The 23,682-nt window shown below is 56.5% G+C and overlaps 1 protein-coding gene across 7 annotated transcripts in view; it reads right to left on the minus strand.

Annotated features, from left to right (window-relative positions):
• Positions 1 to 23,682, minus strand: part of LOC122385878 (protein O-mannosyl-transferase Tmtc3-like) — a 60,083-nt gene that overhangs the window by 19,749 nt on the left and 16,652 nt on the right. For all 7 annotated transcript variants that reach the window (XM_043374484.1, XM_043374486.1, XM_043374480.1 and 4 more), the window contains 2 exons: positions 21,112 to 21,171; positions 13,754 to 13,941 (listed from right to left, as the gene is read on the minus strand). In XM_043374484.1, coding sequence (XP_043230419.1) covers positions 13,754 to 13,941; positions 21,112 to 21,171 — 248 coding nt within the window. The remainder of the gene's footprint in view (positions 1 to 13,753; positions 13,942 to 21,111; positions 21,172 to 23,682) is intronic.

A 23,682-nucleotide genomic window follows, 5' to 3' on the forward strand; every position in this document is an offset into this window, starting at 1 on the left:
CCAGAACCTGCACCACCGATAAATGTACGGTACCGGTAACAACATTCAAACTCCACTAAGTTGGTGGAACTTAATCCTAACACTTTTTCGAGACCTCATGACATTCAATGCATTGGTCGTTCCGGAAAGCTTTCACGATCATCCTTAGCGACGGCACAAAACTTGTTGAAGTTCCTCGAGCATCCGATTCAGGACTCGGTGCCCTAACGCCTTATCACTGCATAATTTGCAAGTTTACAGGCGATGGCCAAGTTTGCCCGTGTGAGTGCCATTTCCCCGGGTCCGGACTTTAAACTCAGCGCCGCCGGCAGGCCGGGCCGGTCCGCAGCTCAAGTATACTGCAACACAGGCATCCTCATTTTAATAAATCACATTAATGAAAAGAAGTCTTCCTCTTGAAGAGCATAACAGCCACATTATCTAACCAGTATAACGCCTTTTGGGGCGACTAACGGAGCGAGCGAGAGGGTGGGCCTTGCACGTGCGAAATTGCGAGGGGGTACTTCCAACTGACTTGTGCACGGCACCCTACTAACCGGTCTTTAGCGATGTGCCAAATTTGGGCACAATCGGCCCAGCCGTTCTCGAGATCTGGAAGCGGCACCCTGCACGTGCGCACGTGCAAAATGGGTCCCAACTGACTTGTGCACGGCACCCTACTAACCGGTCCCTAACTGTGTACTAAATTTGAGCGCAATCGGTCGAGCCGTTCTCGAGATCTGGAAACGACCCCTGCACGTGCGCACGTGCAGCAGCACCCCAACTCTGGCACATGTATATGCAGTGCCTAGTGGGTGCCTACCTACATGCCAACTTTCAGCGCAATCGGCCAAGTAGTTGCCGAGATATTGCAACAATTACAAAACTGACACCTCTTCGTTTTGCACGTGGCACGTGCATAAGGGGTCACCCACATGCATCGGGAATAGTCCAATACTTGGTAGAAGGAATGAAGCTACCCTACAAAAATTACCGCATGTAAATCGGTCAAGTGGTTGCTGAGATATAAGCCTCGCAAAAGCGTCCGCACGGCCGGCCGGCCGGCCGGCCGCTCATACTCAGAAATTTCCGTTATTCTACGTAAGACTCCGCTCGCTTCGCTCGCTCCGTAATAAAGCGCTGATTTCAGCGCGGCGAGAATTAGGTCTGCATTCTTAATTACGGAGCGAGCGAAGCGAGCGTAGTCTTTCCTTAGATTAACGGAAATTTCTGAGTATGAGCGGCCGGCACACACACACACACACACACACACAAAACGTTTATTAAGGAACAAAAGATACACGAGAAATAAAGCATGATCAATGAAACATATGGCACAATGTAGCAACATAAAAGTGATAGCAGAGTGGTGCAAAAGCGCAATCGCTTAACTCGAGGCACCACTCTGGAACAAAAATAAAACATGTGAAACAACCGCCGCCGCCGCTGACCAGTCGCTCATGAGCGGTAAATTTTGGTGTTCCATCAGCCGCTCAGCTCTCGGGATTGCAAATTTTAAAAACTTTGAATGAATTTATTTGTTACTACGAAAATCTATTTGTTTTTGTCAAAAACTTTTGAAAGGCGTAAGCCATTTCTCGACTGCCCTCGCCACTCAAGCGATCTCCGTGGATAAGAATGTTCAATTTTTGGTCGGGTGAGTAATTTGCAAAATTTTCTCCCAGTATACGAGAAGCGTTATCAAATAGTGTTTTCCTTTGGGCATCATAATTTCGACAGAATATTACGTAGTGGCGGACATCTTCCTTGAAGTGGCCGCAAGAACATTCAGGCGAATCTGCTTTGTTGATTTGAAAACGATGAGAATTTAGACAAGACATTTCAGTTCTTAGTCGGGTATGAAGAATATTTCCAGTTTTTGAGCCAATTTTGTAGTAGTCTGGGGGTTTGGGCATCCCTAGTCGCTGGTTAATTTCTTTTTTGAAGGATGTATGGGGCAAGGATCTTAATGATTGTGGGAGGTGGTTCCATAGTTTGGCAGTTGATAGGAAAAACGATGACTGATAGGATGTGGTGCGATGTGGTTGGAGTGTATGGTTCCTGTGATTTCGCAGGGTCCTTCCTGTTCTTTGTGAGCGGGTGTCCGGTATGATTGATTTGATGTAGTTGGGAGTTTTTTGCATGTGGCTATTGAGTGTATGATATAGTGTTATTTTGTGCATCTCTCTTCTTGTTTTCAACTTGTTCCATCCTAGGTCTTTTAACAATTTGTCAGTTGGTGTTCTAAATAAAGTGCCAGTCACAAGCCGAGCCGCTCTGTTTTGTAAAACTTCAAGTCTCTGTGTGTCCTGGAGCGTAATATGTCCGTCATAAACTGTGTCGTAAAAGTCAAAATGTGGTCTCGTGTATGTTTTGTAAATTTGATCTAAAATCCGGCCGGCCGGCCGTGGTCACGCTTTTGCGAGGCTTATATCTCAGCAACCACTTGACCGATTTACACGGGGTAATTTTTGTAGGGTAGCTTCATTCCTTCTACCAAGTATTGGACTATTCCCGATGCATGTGGGTGACCCCATATGCACGTGCCACGCGCAAAACGAAGAGGTGTCAGTTTTATAATTGTTGCAATATCTCGGTAACTACTCGGCCGATTGCGCTGAAAGTTGGCATGTAGGTAGGCACCCAGTACCCACTAGGCACTGCATATCCATGTGCCAGAGTTGGGGTGCTGCTGCACGTGCGCACGTGCAGGGGTCGTTTCCAGATCTCGAGAACGGCTGGACCGATGGCGCTCAAATTTGGTACACGGTTAGGGACCAGTTAGTAGGGTGCCGTGCACAAGTCAGTTGGGACTCATTCTGCACGTGCGCACGTGCAGGGTGCCGCTTCCAGATCTCGAAAACGGCTGGGCCGATTGTGCTCAAATTTGGCACATCGCTAGAGACCGGTTAGTAGGGTGCCGTGCACAAGTCAGTTGGAGGTACCCCCTCGAAATTTCGCACGTGCAAGGCTCACCCTCCCGCTCGCTCCGTTAGTCGCCCCAAAAGGCGCTATACTGGTTGTCTAATGCGCTATTCCGCCGACGAGTTTTTCCAAGCTCCCGCTAGAGCGGAGAAAATACGGCACACAATAAACCTCAATCGCTGCACACAACGCATCTCGTTTTATAATCCTCTCTGGCAGAGTTGAGAGTACAGCCATCGCGGTGGACACCTAAAATTTAACGACTCCAATCCTCAGTCCTCCATAGTGACCAGCAGAGCCCCATGACCAAAGGACCCGCCTAAAAAGCTAGTAACGGTGGAGACCACAGGCCGGTCGGTCACCTCACTCTCCCCACCTGTTTCTGCGCCCTGTGATAGTGCCCCTCCGCCGGCCTCGGGCGGTCGTAATGTGCCGTGTTTATGGGGTGATCAGCAGTCGGCCGTGGCCCGCCCCCACCGCCGCCCGCCGCATTCCGAGTATGATTGCAGTATCGTCCGTGCGCGCAGAGAATCACATGCATGTCGCTGCCACCGCCGCGCCGGCCGGCCGGTAAGCCCGAACGCCGGCGGTATGGGAGGTCGGGTGGGGAACCGGGCAGGAAAGGATCATCAACCGCGTGACGGCAGAACAAAACGATGAGACGGTTTGAAGGAGTCACGATACCGCGGCTATTTCAGTAACGATCCGTGAAATACCCTGCGTGCCTGGTAGGGTGGCCGCCATAGGCCGTCCCTTCCGGCTTCGGTAGGAACAGTAGGTAGGTGGAGGAGGAGAGGCGAGTGGAGGACGGAGGACAAAGCTTGGATGGTTCGGAAGGCGAAATGCCACATGAGAAACGAAGGCTGGAAGCCGATAGAAATATAAGAAACAGGTAAAGAAGGAAGAGGGGCGACAAAGAAAGGAAAGACAGTCGAGTTCACAGACCCATGACGTCGCCCGTTGGGAGGACGTCGGAGCCCTTGAGAGTAGCGCGCTGCCCAGGGCCGCTATACCAGCCACGCGGACAGGTCGTAAGGAGAGGACCTGATCCGTGACCGGAATAAAGTTACGTCCGGAGCTGGCCTGACAGACGTTGGACGGGCTCATGCCGTGCCGACTGACCACAATATACGACGGACGGTGCCCGTGCCGTCGCCGCACTCCGTGTATGTCTGCAGTACTCCTCCTGCGCAGCACTCACATCCATTCCCAGGCCGCAATTACGGTGGATACATGTTTCAGCAGCCGCATCACTTCAGGGGAAACGAAGCCGCACGTACAGCCGATGCTTCGGCAGTAAATGTCGAGGTTATTTGCTGGACAGCCAAGCAACACGGAAACACCTGTTGCGAAACCTGAGAGGCCCATTGTTTCCGTAAACGGGTATGGCTATTAATGCACGAGCAGTAGCGACGGGCTAGCGCTACCGGCCAGTCGCGCAGACTCGTGTTTGAGAAGGCCTGCACGGAGCTCCCTGAGTAGCGAGGCACACGGCAAATGGGCCTCGCACCGGTACAACTTGTTTGCTCTCAGGCTTAATGTCCCAACACTTACATAAATCAGGCGCGACGAGAGTGGAATATACAGGAGAAATTAGTCGTCGCCATTTTATGATTGTGAAATGGAGGACAAACTAAAATTCCCCGAGCAAACAAAGCAAGCCCACTAAGCACTTGCCTTCGACAGTTCTTACTCAAGCTACGTATCTCCACTGGAGAAGCCCGCAGATGACACTCGGTTCCCGCCTGCTGAGAGGCGGATTCGGACAGTCCCGTCCCGGCCCGTCTCGTCGCGTCACGCTCGCCGGGTTTTGTGCCGCGCCGTCTGCACGGTGGCGCTCGGCGGGGGTCCAGACTCAGCAGCGGAGTCAGACTCAGCAGCGGAGTGCATACAGCCGCCTCCCTCCCGCGGAGGCTGACGAACGCACCATCTCTCCGCCACCAAACGACCGGGGAAGACCGGCCCCCGCCGCTCGGCTGCACGCCGCGCCAATGGATGGTGACACGGCGATCGTATCGTGTCGCCCGCGCCGCATCCGTCCCACAACCGACCGTGAGGCCAAAATCGTGTCCGCTCATGCTGTGTCCGATTGTGTGTCCGCTGAGCTATGCCGTGAGTTCATGTGTCCAGTCATGTCCGCTGGGTCCAGCTGTGTCAATGTGCCCAGCGCTTTGTCCGCAGGTATTCATGCCAAAGCCAACGCCCAACGAGGTATGCACGACGGGCCAATATTCACATCGCTGCAGTGGCCGACTTTATAGCGGCCCCCGGACCGCCCAATCAACCATCTCGGGGGCCAGTCGGGCCGACCAACAGACCAGAAAATGGCCGCGAGGGCACGCCGCGGCGAGACCGAGCCCTATTCAGATGAGCCGCCAGACGACTGAGCCGTCCGCACCGTGCCGCGCCGGCCACCGGCACTTAATTCCCACCGGGCAGCCGACATGCACACCGCCACGGCCGCGATCCGATGTACAGATTATCCACGGCTGTCTGGTAGATAACCATCAAGGTATTCAGATTACATGCGATACCATGTACCGCAGACATAAACAACTTCGGTAAACATTGCATGAACAGAGTGAAACACGATTATTGTTTTAGGAACTAGCCTCAGTAGCTTTTGGTAAGGATATCTCACGAAAGCATTTCCTAGGTAAGGAAGCCAACAGTATTCAAGGAATGTCCTTCCTACATTGCAACATTTCCCTTAAAAACAAAACTAGGCATTTCATATTCTGACTTCTTGCAAACTTTAACATTTAGGTTAAGGTAAGAAGCGTGTGAAAACCATTCCAAGTGCGGGGAGCATAATACCAGGATATTTACTTCCGTATCATCAAATCGTTTCACGGGAGGCCCCAGCTAACTCAATTCTCGCTGACGGGGCGTCGGACCGGTCCAATCACCCCGAACACGACTCAGCACCCTGCAATGGCCAGTTGGCGTCCCACTGCCCCTCGGAGACCAATTGTCGGCAGATGACACACCGTGCCAGAGCGGCGGCTCGGGGGTTGGGAGCTGACCAGTGTCCACTGACCGGTAGCAGAACTAGGCAGGGCTGAGCTCAACGTCCTATCACCGACAAGCGGAGGCGAGTTCGGCACTCGATCACTGTTCGGCAAAGGTAAGTTCAGCACCGACCTCGACCATGGACCGGCAAAGGTGACTTCGCCATCAACCGACTGCTGAATTCATTCATTACAGACTACCGCGCCGGCCGGCAGTTGTAAGTATAAGTACAGCCCTAACCGGCAGTGTGCGAGTACAGCACCAGTACCATACAGTCGCAGCAGTGCCAGTGCCGGCTCAGACACCACACCGGCGCGGTCCGTCCAGCTCTGAGCTGCGGTCCGCGGCCGGTGAGCAGCGGCGATGGCGCCGTCTGATACGGGACCGGGCCGTAAATTAGCCGCTTTACGGCGGCGTTTGTGGCGTCCTCCCCCGCCGTCCGCCGACACCGACTGACGCGTAAATCACCCAGAGGGAGGCCGCGCGTCGGACGGCAGTGCTCATACCTGGCCGGTCACACGCCGCCGGGGGATCAGTGACACAGACGACCACAGACACCGGCTGCAGAGCGCCACACACGGCCCAGGATATCAGTCACAGAAGGCAGAGAGGGGCCGCAGAGGTCTCTAAACACACACACATATCACACAGACCGGTGACAGACAGCCATGCACGGTCACACACACGCACACACACACACCGCCTAATGACACTCAGCAGTCGGCGACTGATATGGCCCGCAGACTTCGTCTCTGTCCGTCGCGGTCGACCGATGAGCAGCTGCCATGGAGAAGGCTCTGTCGCTGTCCCCCGGAAGATTGGCGCTGTATTGAACAGCGTATCTGGCCGGCCTTTGTCTGGTATCACAGCTGCGCCCACCGAGCTGCCGCAGCTGCCGAGCTGAACCAGCCAGATATGCCTTCAAGGGTCAGTCGGCTAGCTGGTCGGAATCTCGACGCCACTAGCTACAAAACTGTGGCTAAAATGGTGTGGTGATGTGACCTCAAATAAAGCCCCGGAGGCTCAGTTATGTAGGTGGCTACACGGGAAAAGTCACTCAGCATCGAACTATGAAGCAATGCTTCCTGTAGGTAGGGATTGTGTTTGTATGTTCCCAGCGCCCGGATTTACCTTTGCATTTCTGTACACAATACCGTCCACGACTCCAAACAGCCGGCAGCCGGGGTTTTCCATCTGCTGCGTAATCACACAGGATGAATGGAATCCAGCCGCGGCCGCCCCCCGCCACTGTGTGTCTTTGGTCAGCACCGGTAGCGGTCAGCGCCATTGAGGCGGCACTCACGCAGCCGCCGCCGCCCGCCGACCGGCCACAAAAGCCATCGGGGTCCGCCGACTGCGCGGCGATCACGACTTCTGTCTCCACCGGACACCGTCACGTGACCGGGACCGGCTGCAGCGCGGCCGCCGCGGGGGGCGATCACGTGACCGGCCGTGTCGCCGTCGGGCCGCCCCGTAACTCAGCGTCGCCGAGCCGTGCCGCATAATGAATCGGCGCGCCGTCCACTGCAGCGGCCGGGCCGGCGTGGGTCGGCCGCCGCGCCGCCGACCGGGCCGCGGCTATACCGATGGATATACGATGATTGGATCCGTTTGGGCTCGCCGCCCGGTCGGCCGGTCGGCCGGCAGGGCGGGTCGACCGTGCAGTACTCGGCGGGGGGCGGGCCGGCCGGCCGGTGCACCGACCCCGCCGGACGGCCGCCCGGCCAGCGCCGGCCCGCTGACTGCGCTGACCGACGTACCCGCGGCTCTCACCACGCCCGTCTGACCCGCTCGCCACGATCAGCGCCGTACGCTGCACCGCCGACCGGCCAGCGCTCCGTCCGTCCGTCCGTCCGTCCGTCCGTCGACAGTCCAGTGGCGGGCGTGATTAAGGCAGCGCTATTCATTACGTGAAACAAACACGGGGATAAATCAGAGTCTGCCGGCCGACGATGACGCCGCACTCCCGGCCGCCGGCGCGTAATTGAAAAACGGGTCTGGGCGTGTCTGCGTCCGGTGAACACGTGTGGCTGCGAGCGCCGGCCGCCGGCCACCGACCGACAGACGAGACCGATCACTGATAGACGACCGCCGAAAGGACGACAGACAGAAGCAGCAGAGGGACACTGAACAGGGCGACCTTGTTCAGAAATCGAGGTGGCATGGTTTGCAGCCAGGAAAGGCGAACTAAACGACTGGATTATCAGTTCAGACATTCGAAGCCACGGAGCTCTGAAAGGGCTGCACAATTAGCTCTTATAGCACCACGCCCACTGTCAAATCAGCTCAACCTTATTGTCATGCCATTTCCGGCGCTTCACGACGCTGTTCGCTGTCCACTGTCCAGTGACCTGTCCACTGCGCTGTGTCCACCCTATTAACCGCCGTCAGGCCACCCGCACGGCACGGGGCGGGGGGGGGGGCGGGGGCGGGGGCGGATGCCAGCCGAGGGCGGCCACCGACCACCGCCGGCCTCGTCATTGTCACCGGCGCCAATTTATGCGACGGTGAGGTCATGCAAATCAAACAGGACCAGCCGACGAGCGGGCGGGCGGGCTGCGCGCCGGGCGGGGGCGGGGGCGGCGCCGAACCTGCCCGTCACGGCCGCCGTCACGCAGAGGGACTCTCGAGCGGGTCCCGACGGCTGAGGAGGCGCCCACGGCCTGCCGCCGTGCCGTATGGCGCTCGGCCCGCAGAGGAAATCCCAGGTGGCGAGCACGGCTGCAGCCCAGCCGCTGAGTGGGCACTGTGGGTGGCACGGAAAAACAGACTGACGGCCTGAGCAGCCAGGCGGCAGAGGAGGCTGCAGCATACAGCGACGTCCTCACGAGTCATAATATTTATCTAAGGTGAAGGAGGATAGACAAAATAAACAGGTGGAGAGCTGAGGTGTGCCCCCTCCACCCTTTCCATCGACATCTTCAGCTGGAAATAAAGGCGCCCGGAAAAACAGATTATCGACAGAAAAGGGCACAGCCCGCTCGGGATTCTAGGCGTGCCGTCCCACTCGTTTGAACATGCCGCCGTTTTAATTATCTACATTACCAGCGGACGATACACATCTTTATTACACAGATCGGAGACAAAGGACAGCCGTTTTATATCTTGTTAAAATACAATCGAGCCGTGTGATGGACAGGAGGCCGCGTCCTGTCACGTGGACGGGTGGGGGACGTTGAGGGCGAAGGACGGTAAACGGCAGCTGACGACCAGCTGCCTGAGGCAAAGAAAGGGAATTTAGGACAGCGAACAGTAGACAATGGAGTGCCAAAAGGTTTGGGTGAGAAGGGCGGTGCCGCGGTGGAGTGTGGAATTATGGCAGCGGACGTTGACATTGACTGCCCGTCGGACGTCGGTTGGCTAGCGGGTTTGATGTGCAGTGGTCATAGGACCGTGGATGGCGGACGGTGGACATAAGGCGGTGGACGGTGGAAATAAGACGGTGGACGGCGGAGAGTGAACGTCGCACTGACAGTCTAGCTAGGCGGATATCTAAGGACCTTGGATATAAGGCAGGCGGCGTTTTCACAGAGATGGCGGCATCCCGCGTATGTTGTCTGCAGATAACTATCTCCAATAGCCTTGACATTGGCGACATTTTTGTTCCTGCTTCACAGTCCACTCTGGCTGTGGCTGACGGGGGAGCACGGGAGTCGGGAGGGGGCTGCACCGGGGGAGGCGAAGATACGGAGCCAGTAGCCACACTGAACGACGGATGAAGGCGTGCAACAGCCATGAACGAATTGAAGACTGTTTTAACAGTGATCAGCGAACAGTGAACGGCTCCGGACCCGACTTTACAGCCCTAAAACAGAACGGCATTTTACTAAGCAGGTAGACACATCAACGACCAAACTGGACTGAATCAGAAAGACACACTGGAAGTCGAGTGACACCGAAGTGGAAGGAATCCTGACTCCGAAACTGGCCTGATCAGACAAGGCTAGATGTGATGCAGGAATGCAGATTTACCGAAAACAAGCCGACCAGAACAGACGAGGGGAAGAAACGTGCATGGGGTTTAGAAACAGATCCTGGAATCCGATCTCACGAAGCTGGTTAACGGATGTTCAGAGATAGCCCGCGCCGCGCGGGCCTGGCTCAGCCCGCCCCACACCGGACCTGGTTTGGGCTTTGTCAAGAGAATCAAGAATAAAACCTACGCGGATATGAAATGTTCGTTAACGGGCTAGCGCCGGACAGCGGCGAGACGGTCCTCCGAATAGCCGCGCCGCCGCCCGGGGCGGCCCCGCCGGCGGCGCGGCCCTCTCGGACGGGACGGGAGGGGACGGGAGACGCTTCCCCAGTGCGTGGGCGCTCGGCGCGCGCGGCGAAGGTGCGCTCCCCGCGCGCCGAGAGGAGCGTCCGTCGGGTTCGATTTTTTGTAGTGTCTGCCTCCGTGGGATAAAGCACGCCGCTACGTTCCTGCGATCTACATCGGCACCGGTGACGTACCCTCTGGCCATGTATATGGCGGCACCCTGCGGTGTCATAAGTGTTTGTCTCCGTCTCTCTGGCCTCTGTAGCCGCCTCGCCCATGGGGTACACTGCCGGAGGCCGAGACGTGACGTGCTCCTAAGCAGTGCAGGTCCATTATCCCCGGTAAATACCTCTCAGATGGGCGTCGTGCGTGGCGAGAGCTCGCCGTCTCCATGGGCGTGTGTCTCGCGCTTGACGTCGCGCAGAAGAGTCTACCAGCGAGAGGAGATTGGAGAGCGAAGTGCCGCGTTAAGCAGTTCCCTTCTGTGCCCTCTGAGCGCTGATCGCTCCACACGCTGACAGCCGGTACTTATTCGAGTAGCCGCTGACTGGCCCCTCTGAGCGCTGATCGCTCCACGCACTGACCGGCCCCTCTGAGCACTGATCGCTCCACGCACTGACCGGCCCCTCTGAGCGCTGATCGCTCCACGCACTGACCGGCCCCTCTGAGCGCTGATCGCTCCACGCACTGACCGGCCCCTCTGAGCGCTAATCGCTCCACGCACTGACCGGCCCCTCTGAGCGCTGATCGCTCCACGCACTGACCGGCCCCTGAGTGCTGATCGCTCCACGCACTGACCGGCCCCTCTGAGCGCTGATCGCTCCACACGCTGACAGCCCGTACTTTTTCGAGTAGCCGCGGACCGGCCCCTCTGAGCGCTGATCGCTCCACGTACTGACCGGCCCCTCTGAGCGCTGATCGCTCCACGCACTGACCGGCCCCCTCTGAGCGCTGATCGCTCCACGCACTGACCGACCCCTCTGAGCACTGATCGCTCCACGCACTGACCGGCCCCTGAGCGCTGATCGCTCCACGCACTAACTGGCCCCTCTGAGCGCTGGTCGCTCCATGCACTGACCGGTCCCTCTGAGCGCTGATCGCTCCACACGCTGACAGCCCGTACTTATTCGAGTAGCCGCTGACCGGCCCCTCTGAGCGCTGATCGCTCCACGCACTGGCCGGCCCCTCTGAGCGCTGATCGCTCCAAGCACTGACCGGCCTCTCTGAGCGCTGATCGCTCCACGTGCTGACAGCCCGTACTTCTTCAGACCTGGCCGCTGATCAGCCCCTCTGAGCGTTGACCGCCACACAAACTGACACCCTGTACTTATTCTGGTGGCTGCTGACCGGCCCCTCTCAGCGCTGCCGGCTCGTACGCCCGACGCGCGCGCAAGCATGAATCGCTGACTGGCCCTATATAGCGCGACTGGCAGCCCGTCTGCACGAATGGAACTCTGACCCGTCCCACAGCATTGTCGGCTCACATACACTGGTAAACAGCGGTACGCACGAATGGATCGAACGCACGCTGACCACCGCATGCGACCACGTACGGCCCGTACGCATCAGGTGACCGCGTGTACGCTAACCACGTGGCCCGGCCCAGCAGTCCTGACGTCACACCGCCCGCAAAAAAACGGGGTCGAACGGCGGTGGGCGAACGTGTGGTGCGGTTGACACCTGACCGTCCATTGTTTACTTTTCCCGCCCGACTGGTGTTTGACCGTGGGTTGTTTTCGCGCTCTCCCCACCGGTCACCCTAGCGTTATCGTACCCATAATACCGCCGCTGGTGACGTTCCCGGCGAGGCCGCCATGGGTGTGATTGGCGTAAGGAATGGAGGAATGGACATAACGTGAGAGGGACGGCCGGCCGATCATCAGCCAATGTAACGTTCGAGCAGAGTCTGTGCGGCGCTATAGTTAACGGAAGATAACGTTGTTATATGTTCGTTAACGGGCTAGCGCCGGACAGCGGCGAGACGGTCCTCCGAATAGCCGCGCCGCCGCCCGGGGCGGCCCCGCCGGCGGCGCGGCCCTCTCGGACGGGACGGGAGGGGACGGGAGACGCTTCCCCAGTGCGTGGGCGCTCGGCGCGCGCGGCGAAGGTGCGCTCCCCGCGCGCCGAGAGGAGCGTCCGTCGGGTTCGATTTTTTTTCTTTCTTTTTCAGCTCGTCGACCGTCCCTCTCACATCGCGTAAGGAATGGAGGAATGGACATAACGTGAGAGGGACGGCCGGCCGATCATCAGCCAATGTAACGTTCGAGCAGAGTCTGTGCGGCGCTATAGTTAACGGAAGATAACGTTGTTATGGATTAATAGTTGTATTACGGGATTCAACGAAATCTGTTAAAAAAGAAAAACCATCGGACACAGCCAGTACTTTGCACTGAAACCAGCCTCCACTTGACAAATCCCGACATTGCGCCATTATATTCATCCCAGTCGACCCTATCAATATGCAGTCTAACTATGCCGTGATATATGGAACTGCTGCGGCTCGGCGTTATCATGCGATCCGGTTACTTCTGAGCAGCGCCGGCTGATGGGGCTGGTCGATAGCGAGCAGCGCGGCCGCGCGGCCCCCCCCCCCCCCCGGCGTGCACTGGCCAACATTCCTGGCCGGCACACACGGTGCCCCATGCCGGGCGCCGCACGGGATATACGTAGAGCCTGTCCGTGCCGAGACTGCCTCTCGAGGGCCGGCCGCTCCTGGGCTGCGCGGAATCCGGCGGTGCCCCATGCCTGCCTCTCGACCCCGCACCTCAGGTAGATCGTTCATATTGCTCTCCACTACCTAGCTCTCAGCTACATGAGCCGCACAGGCCACCGTCCGTCCAGGGGTCGGAGGAAGGGGTGCGGTACGCCGGTCGGCCCGTAAGACTCCGAACACGGCAGCTAATGGGCGCCGCTGGTGGCCCGCGATGCCGCCGCTGCCGCACCACGATGGCTCCAAGACGACTCTGAGACGACCATAGCAGCGAGCGGAGACGGCGGCGGCACACGGCGCCAGAATGGGAAACAGGAAACACACGGACAAACGGCGAGAGAGGAGCGCCGGCGGCGGACATTCGCAGCCGCCGCGGTGGCCGTGTTGGCTCCACCGGCGGCGTTTGCTCACCGTCGACCGGACGCCACCGTAGACAGAGGCCAATATTGGCACACCGGTCCGCGCGGGCCCGGCGGCGGCCGCGGCGGCACCGGCGTCCGGCTCCGACCTTGCGGTCGTTCTCCGAGCGCCGCACGCGCGTGTCCAGCGTACAGAGTTTCCAGCAGTCCCCGTGTGTCCCCGCGGAACTCGGCCTGCACCGCCAGGGCAGTCGTGGGAAGGACAAAGGCCTGGGCTTAACGACGGCTGCGGACAATCAATGTAGATACAGATCTGCCACTGCCGGGGGACGCCAACTGCGCTGTCCACTACATATACACAATCTGCACAGGCAGGCACAAACAATAGCCAGCTGCAGGACGAAACGAGCCTACAGAAGTTTCGGGAAACCTAAAAACATCCGCCACCTTCCGGGCATATTAAAAAAAAAACATTTGCCCGTCCAAAAGGCCCCGAGACGAACATACCTTTTCCATGGGTGTGCCCCAGAAGTCGTTGTAGAGCAGGTTGGAGAGCGGTGTGTGTGGTCGTAAGTCTCGGTTGTCTTTGACCGCGCTGACATCGTCGAACACGAAATCGCATTGCAGTGCGTTATAGTAGCAGAGGGCGACTGCCGCTGTCAGGCAGCCGTAGTATACCCAGCGGCGCAGCATGGCTGAAATAGAGAGAAACACACACTGTCAATCATAGAGTACCCAGCGACGCGGTATTGCTGAGACACTGATCAACGTCAGCCATAGCATACCTGAGCACCTAAAGACTCAGCGTAACTAAAACAGACAAACTGACGCCTTCAACTGAGACACAGACACAAACACACCATCAGCCATAGTACGACTAATGACGCAACAAGCCAAATGCCAACAAAGTCAGTGGACAAACTGAGGGACACCTTCAGAGGACAGCCGCGTGGTAACCGGCAGCGCGGCTTCTTCGCCCGGACAGGTGAGCGATGAAACCATCAGACTCTGTCTAGGTGAGCGGCATGGGCCGTCACCTCAAGTGGCCGACCAGAGTGGCTCACGATCATGAAATATGCACCGCCTAATGGCGTCGGGCACCGGCGTTATGGATGCATTTATACTGCATGGCTCGTTCACGTGCTCAACAATGTCAATGAATTCAGCCGTCAAATGACGCGTACCTTTCAAGCGATCAATCGGTCCCATGACAGCGCTCCCGCCCCACGACAGCCCCTTCCGGCCCCGCGGCGCGTGTCGCGGCGCTCTGGATCGCAGCTCCGTCGGCACCGTCGGTCGACGCGCCGCTAACCGACCGTCGAAGGACGGCTAACGACTGGAGCCACTCGGCCGGCGGGTCGGACCGACGCTAGTGGCTCCTGTCACGAAACAGCCCCCTCCGGTCCCCCACTCCTCCCCAGTGACCGCCCAGCCCCGGCCACTAACCACGGCCCCTTCCGTAACTGCGTCAGACTTTCAGTGGCGCCACGGGGCACTGAGTGGCGCCGCGGGCGATACACCCTCGGCCATTCTGCCATTCCACAGGGGGCGAGCGGGCAACGTTGTCTGTTCCGACACCCCTGATGTCGAGGATGCTTCCATCAGTGTTACTTAGTGGACGATGTAGCAGCAAAGGGCACCTACTGAGCACCCAGGCAACAAACGATAATGCTAATGCCCAAGTCCATTACGTCCATGGACATGGCCCAGTCAGCCGTTACGGCAAATGTTATCGCGACGATAACGCTGCCGCCAGCGTGACGAGCTGTCCGTGACGGCCGGCCGCCGCCGCTACACGGTCATGTACGAAATACGCCAGACAAAGGTGGAACAAATCGGCGCCTGCGACAACAATCGATGACGGAGCGGCAGTCCGGCTCGGTCGAAGACCAGGCACCCTCACGCTGATCAGCCGTGGTAGGCAGAACGATGACCTGGGCCCTGTTTCACGGCCGCTGCTAGCACGCTGTCAGCACACGTGTCAAAATGGGTTTTCATGGAGACATCAACAAACTCGGACGTCCCACCATTGAGTGACTTGACCACAAACTATGAGGTCAGCTCGCGAAATGCGCTGGCAGCGTGGTAACAGCGGCCGTGAAACACCGCCCTGAAGGCCGGCCACGTCAGCGTCCGGTCAGGTCGCTGGGACGGCCGCCAGTCCATGTGACAGGTCACGAGCAGCAACGCTCACGATAGGAATTCCTTGGACCACTCGTCTCAGAATACCAAAAACGCTGCCGGATGCAGACCAGACTCGCAATATCCAGCTGATCGGATGCCTGATCAAATAAGGGCATCCGTATACCAACGATATTTCGATGCGACGACCTGGGATAAAGACATCCTTATTGCGAGCCGTGCCTGCTACTCATGTGACATTTGGAGATCGCTGTGCCAATCAAGAGTATTCTTTTATTGGTATAAATGGCATCACATCGCAAAAAGATGCTGCTATTCGTACAAAAACTCTGAATTGGATATCACCAAGTCCTTTCCAAGAACGTTAGCTCCTATTGAACGTCACCTTCCCATCTATCCCAAGGTGCTTTGCGGCTTTCTGCTCCGGTATCACCAATCAACAGGTGGCTGCACATCGAGCGGCAAGCAAATGTCCGCTCAGGGATGACCCATCACAAACACTCGTTTCTTCTCGCTACCGGAAACTACGTTAAGTGTGTGCGGGCGTGTGATGCTTCCTGCAGCCTCCCGGCCAAGTGATGAAGCCGACTGCGGTGGCCATATTTCCCAGGGGCCGAGCATGTCTTGATTAGCGGCGGCCGCCCGGTGCCGGTGAGCTACTGGCCGTCGCAGAGGTGGTCCGGAGCGCCGGCCAGCTACGCGTTGAATCCTACCGCCGAGACGGGGTGTGTGGACATAAGGCAGCAATCACTGGCCTGTTACCGGGACACTTCCCTGTTGCAGCGTGCTTATGACCAAACTTATTTTCTTAATTTGCTGGCATGTCATAGACAATGTGCGGATCAACTCAGCAAATATGAGGTATGCACTATGCAACACAGTTTCTACTTGATGTTTGACGGAAAATTGTGTTTTCGACTTGGAAGCGCTGTGCGCCAGTAGGATAATCCCAAACTTCTAAACCAATCAAACGGCGCTGCATAAATATACATTGGCGAGAAAGAAGGCCTCAGGGAAATCAAGATGGAAACAGCGATCGAGTTATCTGAAATGCAGATAGATTCGACACTGATTGGTGGCCACGACAGAAAGGGCAGACAATTGATAGAAGGAACAGACGAATAAATTGTAAAAAAAATCCAGTCACTTTGAGGCAAGGAATTTGCATATTTGCCAGACAAAAATGAACGGATTAACTACATTTCAATTACAATGTAGCTAGAGCAGCACGATCAACAAATTTAGATATAATAACCATAACTAGCCGACTGAACTGACATTTTTCCGACCGCCCGGCGCAGCCTCCCAGGGCCGGAAGGTAGCAGGTGTTGAACAAAGAGAGGCCGTCGTTGCGCCGTTTATGGCTGGCCGCCGGTGAGCGCCATCCATTACCGCAGCCTGCACTCGGCCCAGTGAATTATGGCCCGTGTAAGAACGATACCGACGCGGACCGGCAATCGATCAACGGGCACTCATGACGCTCATAAGTCTCACAGCAATGAAACCCAACTTCAAGCGAAGACATTTAGCATGGACGCCAGTTAAAATATTCATAACGACAGCTTAGGTGATGAATAGTGCATTGCAGTGTTGAGCGTAATGCTTTCAAGACCTTTCGTCAATGGCCGAGGCGATTATTACCCGCCTTATTTGATACACAAACACACAACAGAACGTGCAAATGCAGTTGGGGACCACCTCGGAGCGTCCAGTACCGCTGACTAAACAGAAAGCCAACGGCAGGCCGTCATACTGCGCCGGAGAGGGAAGTGCGGACGGACAGGTACTGCCGCCCGCTGCAGCTCATAGACCGCCCGTCGGTCACCAAAACCCATAGCACGAGGGCGCAGTACCGACAAGAGCCGCCGTAGCCGACAGTTCAAGGGTCGGCAGCTGGTTCAGACACCATTTCAGCCAGCCACTGCAGCGGCGCGGTGCGGCCGTCACGGCGCGCAATGACAGTCGTGAGGAACAGGAGTGAGAAGCGACATCAGTCGAGATTCGGAAGACATCAACATATCATGTAACGTATATGTACCTTTCGCGATCGCGAAGACATCATGACTTCGCACCCGATTCCAAGTTATAGCAAATTTTACCGCAACAGGTTCAGGATTCCCGAGCGGCCGAACACATCTGCTCTTCCAATTCACGCCAACGCTGCAAGCTGGGTTAATTAGAGAAATGGCTCAGGCTCGGAGGTTCACAGTACCTCGGGGAGGTCGAGGCCGGGTGATAAATGGTTAGTGAGCCATTAGTGGCCTCACGGATAACCGGCCACGCACCGATTGCCAGAAATGCTCGACTCGAGAGCGCTGAGAGCCGAGTACTCTCAGGATCAATACCGGTCAGACACAGTCGACTCTCGGAAATCCGGGGAAACACAGGAACTCTCAGGAGTCACAGCTAACGTCTGATAACGTTAACCAGGGAAGGAAGGCCGGGCTGGTGGACAACAGTCATATCGTAACAGGCTTTTCGTTATGTCGAATTATCAGCAATGTCCCCATTATTTTCGTTAGGTTGAGCTATCTATCCAGGAAGCTGAGGGACGGTTGTCAAACTCTCACTCGGGACAGGGAATATCCATCGACCACCCAGTTCAGCTTTGACATTAATTGACAGCTGGTTTGTTTATCAGTCCAATAATTGCACAGCGACAAATTATCGACGAAGCTATCAGAATCCAAAGCTGCTAATCGCTGTGACGAATTGAACAAACGTTGGCTGATTATTGAAAAGTTCAAATAAATGTCAATGGGACTCGTTTCTGGTTTCTGTTTAGCTGAGCAGTGATTGTCATATCTGAATCAGTTTCCGAAAAAGAAAGAAAACAAAACCACGAATAAATTCTGAAGTCCAATACTTTGAGATGCATCATTTTCTCGCCGTTGCCCTCTCCCGTTCAAATGGCTTTTGGGAAACCCCAGTAACCACTAACCAGCGAAAATAGTTACAGTAATAACAAGACCATTTTTACATATTTAAGTAGGTTACGCGACGGATTTTTACATATATTTGTGAAGACTTGATAAGCTGATTGTTGAACCATACGCTACGTAAGCTTGCAAAGAGACAGAAGTTTGCATAACAATCAATTTCCTTTGAACGACGAATAGGATGTCTTTGAATCCAGCAGAAGACGACCACTTCTGCTGAAATCATAATATTGACCTGTTTTGCCAGCGGAATCGATGAAGCCGATGACGATGACGATCGATGAATTATGTTATGAAAACGGCGAAGATAAGACCATTGTCTTCATCCTTCGACATCAATATCATGGCTCACGAGACATGAAAGTCATAAACGCCAATAGGAAATGGGATCGCACTCGATAAACACATTCCCTTCGCTTGAAACACATCACGGGCCAGTACAGACTTCAGCGAACTGCAGTCTGCATTGACTTTGGTCCATGAGGATCCGAGTCCGGCTGGGTGACTTTCCTCTGGCCTTGGCACTTCACCGACCGGAGGAAAACGTCGGAGGTGCGCAGCGGTGTAGTTCTACAGGTGTTCTAACCTACCCATCCCCAGTGCCGGACCCACGAGCACGACGCCAGGACAAACGACAAGCTGCTCCGCGGGCAGGAAAAACGCAAGCAACATGAACCATCACAGCCGGAACAGGTGTTTTTCTTTCCGAAGATGGCTGACTAATTGGGGCATTGAGCAAGTATCGGTATGACGCATGACCGAAATAGGGCCGAAATTGGCCTGATCATGAGCATGATGCGCGAACTTGCTTTAACACCACGGCCGGAGACAGTAGAAGGCATTTCCCAAAGCCATATTACCTTATCGCACGCAGCTAATCGCTGATATCCAGAATCCACAGCTCAATCAGCAGCCCTGGCGGCGGCACAGAGCAGCGGCCTGGATCCTACAGACCAGTCACAACGCCCCGTTCAGCGGCACTCACCGCCGACCGGTCGCGCGAGGCTCCACTGTCAGTTGACGCGCCTCACCGTCACCACAACCGCCGCCGACTGCCGGGCTGCCGCCCCCAAACAGTGCAACATTGCATGCCGGTTGCGCCGCGGCCCGGCTATGATTGGTCGCCGGGCCGGGCTCGGCGGCGCGGATTGGCTGCCGGGCCGGCGGGGACTGGCGGTGGGCGGGGCCCGGCACAGACATGAGCGATGTGGCAGGGCTGTGACCGGACGGCGCCCGCTGCCGTCTGCACGGCCCCGGTGCCGGGGCGGGGGTCGGCGACAGGGTCCGCCCGGCGGGGGGCGGCGGGCCGGCCAGGTGCGCCCGGTGACCCATCATCAGGCCACCCGGGGAGCCACGGCCGGCCGACACGGAGCCCGCAGCGGCCGCCATCAGTGTCACTGCCATCAACTGTAACCTCGCCTCCATCAACTGTAACGGGGCGGCTCCACCTGCACTGGATCTAGAGACCCCGGACTGAGGGCGACACGCCTCCTTCCATCACTGAGTCGTGCCACCGCTCATTGAGGCCCTCCGTTTAATGAGGCCGGCTACATGTCACTCGGTGGCACCCCTGCCCGGTAGTTGACGTCTGTCATTGCCGAGTGCCGAGTCATGAACATGGGTCGATAGTTGCAACTTGCAAGGCTGCGACTGACGATAAAACCTCGCAAGTTTTCAATCCCGCGAAAATGGCTTGTGCGTGATTTTTTTCTAAGGAATTACTTTTTAGGGAATGATGAGATTTAACTGTGTTCATTAGCATGCAACTTAACCATGTACACATTTCTACACATTTCTCAACTACACATTTCTCATATGCTTCTCTCCTCTGACTACTTCCTATCGCGGCGACGAAATGTTCAGCTGTCCTCGGAATGAGGGGGGCCTTGGCAACGATAGCACCGCAATGCAATCTCGACACACGCATCTTCACACTATTTCACGAGGTGAGTATGCTACCAGCACGAACACCCAAATCCATGCATCTCGAGTACCTAACACTTCAATATTCTCGAGTCTATGTCGAAAAGGAGTGAGAAGAGTAAGCACTAGTTCGAAATTGATTGAAAACATCGTCAAGAGCATGCGTAACGAAATGAGAGAACTCTGCGTTGGCCGCTCATCATCAATATTACTATTTTATTTAGCCACTTTGTCACCTTGTTTCTTTGCTACATGTCAGTTCAACGGAAGTGACACGGATTAAAACATCAATGGGCAGCCGCAGAACATGACCGCCAAGAGCGAGATAAAAACGACGCTGGTTACCGCTGGTTACCGAAACATACCGCAAGCCAGTGTCTATTGATAAACCTCCCGGTAGGACATGTTCTGTGGTTAGTGCAAACGGAAATCCACAGACTAAACGTCTAGCTTGTGTGGGGTTACTCTTGGAAAATCTGGAGAGATACTGGGAAGCTCCGTGACAGTCACCGCAATGCGAAACTGGTGAAACACCCCCACGCAAAACATCCCAGGGTCCATCACTGGCTGTTTATTTGTGAGATCCCATCCCCCCCAAATAACTAATGACTTACTGATTTAACCCAGAAGTCATGTGACAAAAAGGCATTAGACAGACATTAGACAGAAAGGCAGTACACTTGTAGACATTTGAAGGATGCACGTTGCACAAGTACAGAATGTAGCATCAATCACCCACCCAGACAATGAGAACACATTGTTTTCCATGAGACAGATATGCGCTACAAACAACAGTCACCAAGTAGGTACTCAACAAGTCACTAAAAATATACCTATGCTACTTGAAGTTTGGATACTCACCGTTTCGCCGCAGACAGGAGCGCAGTGATCGCACAAGGCCCCTCCGCCACACGGTCCGACCTGTCAACAGAACAGACAACTGTCAGCCCCTGTCACACAGTCAGCGGGCCCTGCCGACACCTGTCAATTAACACCGTGTTAGCATCCTAGCATCCATCCTATTCAGCAATCTGTTCACCACAGTCTGCTCGTCACAGTCTGCTCGTCAGTCTCCATGATTTCCATTGGCTTCCCAGGCAGCGACATCACAGCGGCAGAGTCCCTCCAATACCGGGACAGCCTGCCGCTGCCCGGCGGACGACTTTCGTCCGATCGCCACCGGCAGAGCTGGGGGCGAGACGGCGCGCTGATTTAGTTAGGCCGTCTCCGAGGAGCGACTGCCGACGCTCGGCACGTCTTCAAATGGGGCCCAGATGAATATTCATAGCCGAATTGAAAGCAACGGCCGCTATGGTAATGGTGCGCGACTCGAGCGTGGCACAGACGTCACCCGGTGCGGCAGCCGGCCGAATTAACCACACTCACATATGCAAAAACTGCCAGTCCGCCGCCGTCGCCAGCCAGCCAAATGAAACGCAGTCGGGAGACACGGGGTTTTATTCAACACGGCCGTCTTCTCTGCACGGCAGCCAGGCTGGTGGGTGACAGCCGCAGCACGCGGTACCGACGAGTCGCCGCAGCCATCCGCGCCGCCCGTGTTATTTCCGGCGGGCCCGGGCTTAGCGCCGTCGATGGGACATTTCCACGGATGGCGGGCTGCGGGTGACAGCCGAGCGGTCTCCGTCGGCTAAATAAGCCGCCGGGATGAGACAGATCGGCCACGCCAGGCCGGCACGGTGACAAATAAATGGCCAATGGTGGGATCCAGGGGCCTATCCAGCCTCGATATTGTTGATACAACAAAGGAAAGCCTTGAATAGACGGCTCATATTGGATCATTGGATAGCTATGAGCAGTCTGAGCCCACATGCTGGTCTACAGACCAATCGTGCATACCTCGCGGAAAAACGGCATCCGGAGTCCAATCACACAGCGGGATATCAATCCCAGAATAGCATATAGGAGATCCGGGCCCAGCAGTCTGCCGAGCATAAGTCACCAGCATCCCCGCGGCGGCGGCGGCGGCGGCGGCGGGGACCAGAAGCTATCGGCGAGCTCATCTCGCGCCGAGACGCCGCCGTGCAGCCAACGGCTTCATAAACCAAAGGCGGCGGCCGGGCCGGGCGTCGTCGCCGCGACAGGTGAATGGTCGGCCGGCGACGGACGACACGGGTCGAGTCGGCCGGCGCGACGGACGGCCGGGGTCGCCGCCGGGACGGGACACACCGCAGCGGACAGAGCCAGGGAGAGACAGAGCTAAGGAGGAGAGAGTGGGGAGCGATCGCGGCAGGCAACGCCCCTATCGTAAGCTCATTTGTGCCATTGAGCAGCGACAGTTTGCGGCGTGCCCGGGCGGCGACTGAAACCTATCTGATTGCGATTAGTGAGCGGGCCGGCCGGCTGGCGAGGAGGGCCGTCAGGTCGGTCGTCAGGTGCATATGACGCTGATGACCTGAGCTGACGGCCGGTCGGCGGGACCAGCCGCGGCTCCGGAGCTGCATTCAGATGCCGTGTTAACGTCACACACAGATCAGCGTTAGTGTTTGTACAGGGGCGAGCTGAGATTTAGTTTCTTCAAGTCCGGTCGTAGATTTAATGCTGGAGACGGGTGGTTGTAGATTTACTGTATGTGCCGAGTACCTCAGTCGTAGATCAAGCGTTTGTCCGTTACAAAGTGATAGCGTAATCGTTTGCTCGTTGGCTGTGATTATAAATGTGACAAAACTGTCAGGGTGACCAGCGACAGCACAGCCATCTACTGTGCAGCAGCAAGCGTCCATCCAGAGTCGGAGACACCGAAGTCATGCCTGCCCACCGTTCACAATCCCACCGCCTGATGAACATCCCAATAACAAACAACGTCAGCGCCCGGCCGGGAAATACTGCACAGCCGCGCGGGTCGGTAATCCGCACCAACGGCCCGCTCTCCGTATTATATTACTCGCCTGTGCCCATGAGCATGACGCGCAAGTATATTTTATATGCATATAGCATTGGCGGCCGGCCGTAAAGCGCCGGCGCTCCGTATGTGTGAGCGGCCGGCCCGTCGCCGCAGAGTATGATTCAGTGGTCAGATGGGCCCGGCTCGATTACCACGATGGCCGTCGGGCCGGTGGGGGATGGTCATCTCGGCGGGGGACGGTGGCATGGTGGAGGGCTGGAGGGATGGACGGACAGCGAGCGATCACCAACGGTACTGGGCGGTGGGGGATGGTCGTCTCGGCGGGGGACGGCGGCATGGAGGAGGAAGGGTTGGCGGGATGGACAGCCAGCGATCACTGCTGGTACTGTCAGGTGTGGCAGAAGAGGGATACCGAGGCATCAGCCGGACATCACCCGGACATGGACAGAGACCGGGATATCACCGGAGATATCACCGGAGAGTGAGCAACGGCCGAACGCAAGCAAACACCGAGACATGAGCTCGTGCACGTACGACTACGGACACACGGACATCCTCAGTGTTGAAAA

The sequence above is a fragment of the Amphibalanus amphitrite genome, unplaced genomic scaffold, assembly GCF_019059575.1.
Source record: "Amphibalanus amphitrite isolate SeventyFive unplaced genomic scaffold, NRLGWU_Aamphi_draft 000234F_arrow, whole genome shotgun sequence".
Classification (NCBI taxonomy): Eukaryota; Metazoa; Arthropoda; class Thecostraca; order Balanomorpha; family Balanidae; genus Amphibalanus; species Amphibalanus amphitrite.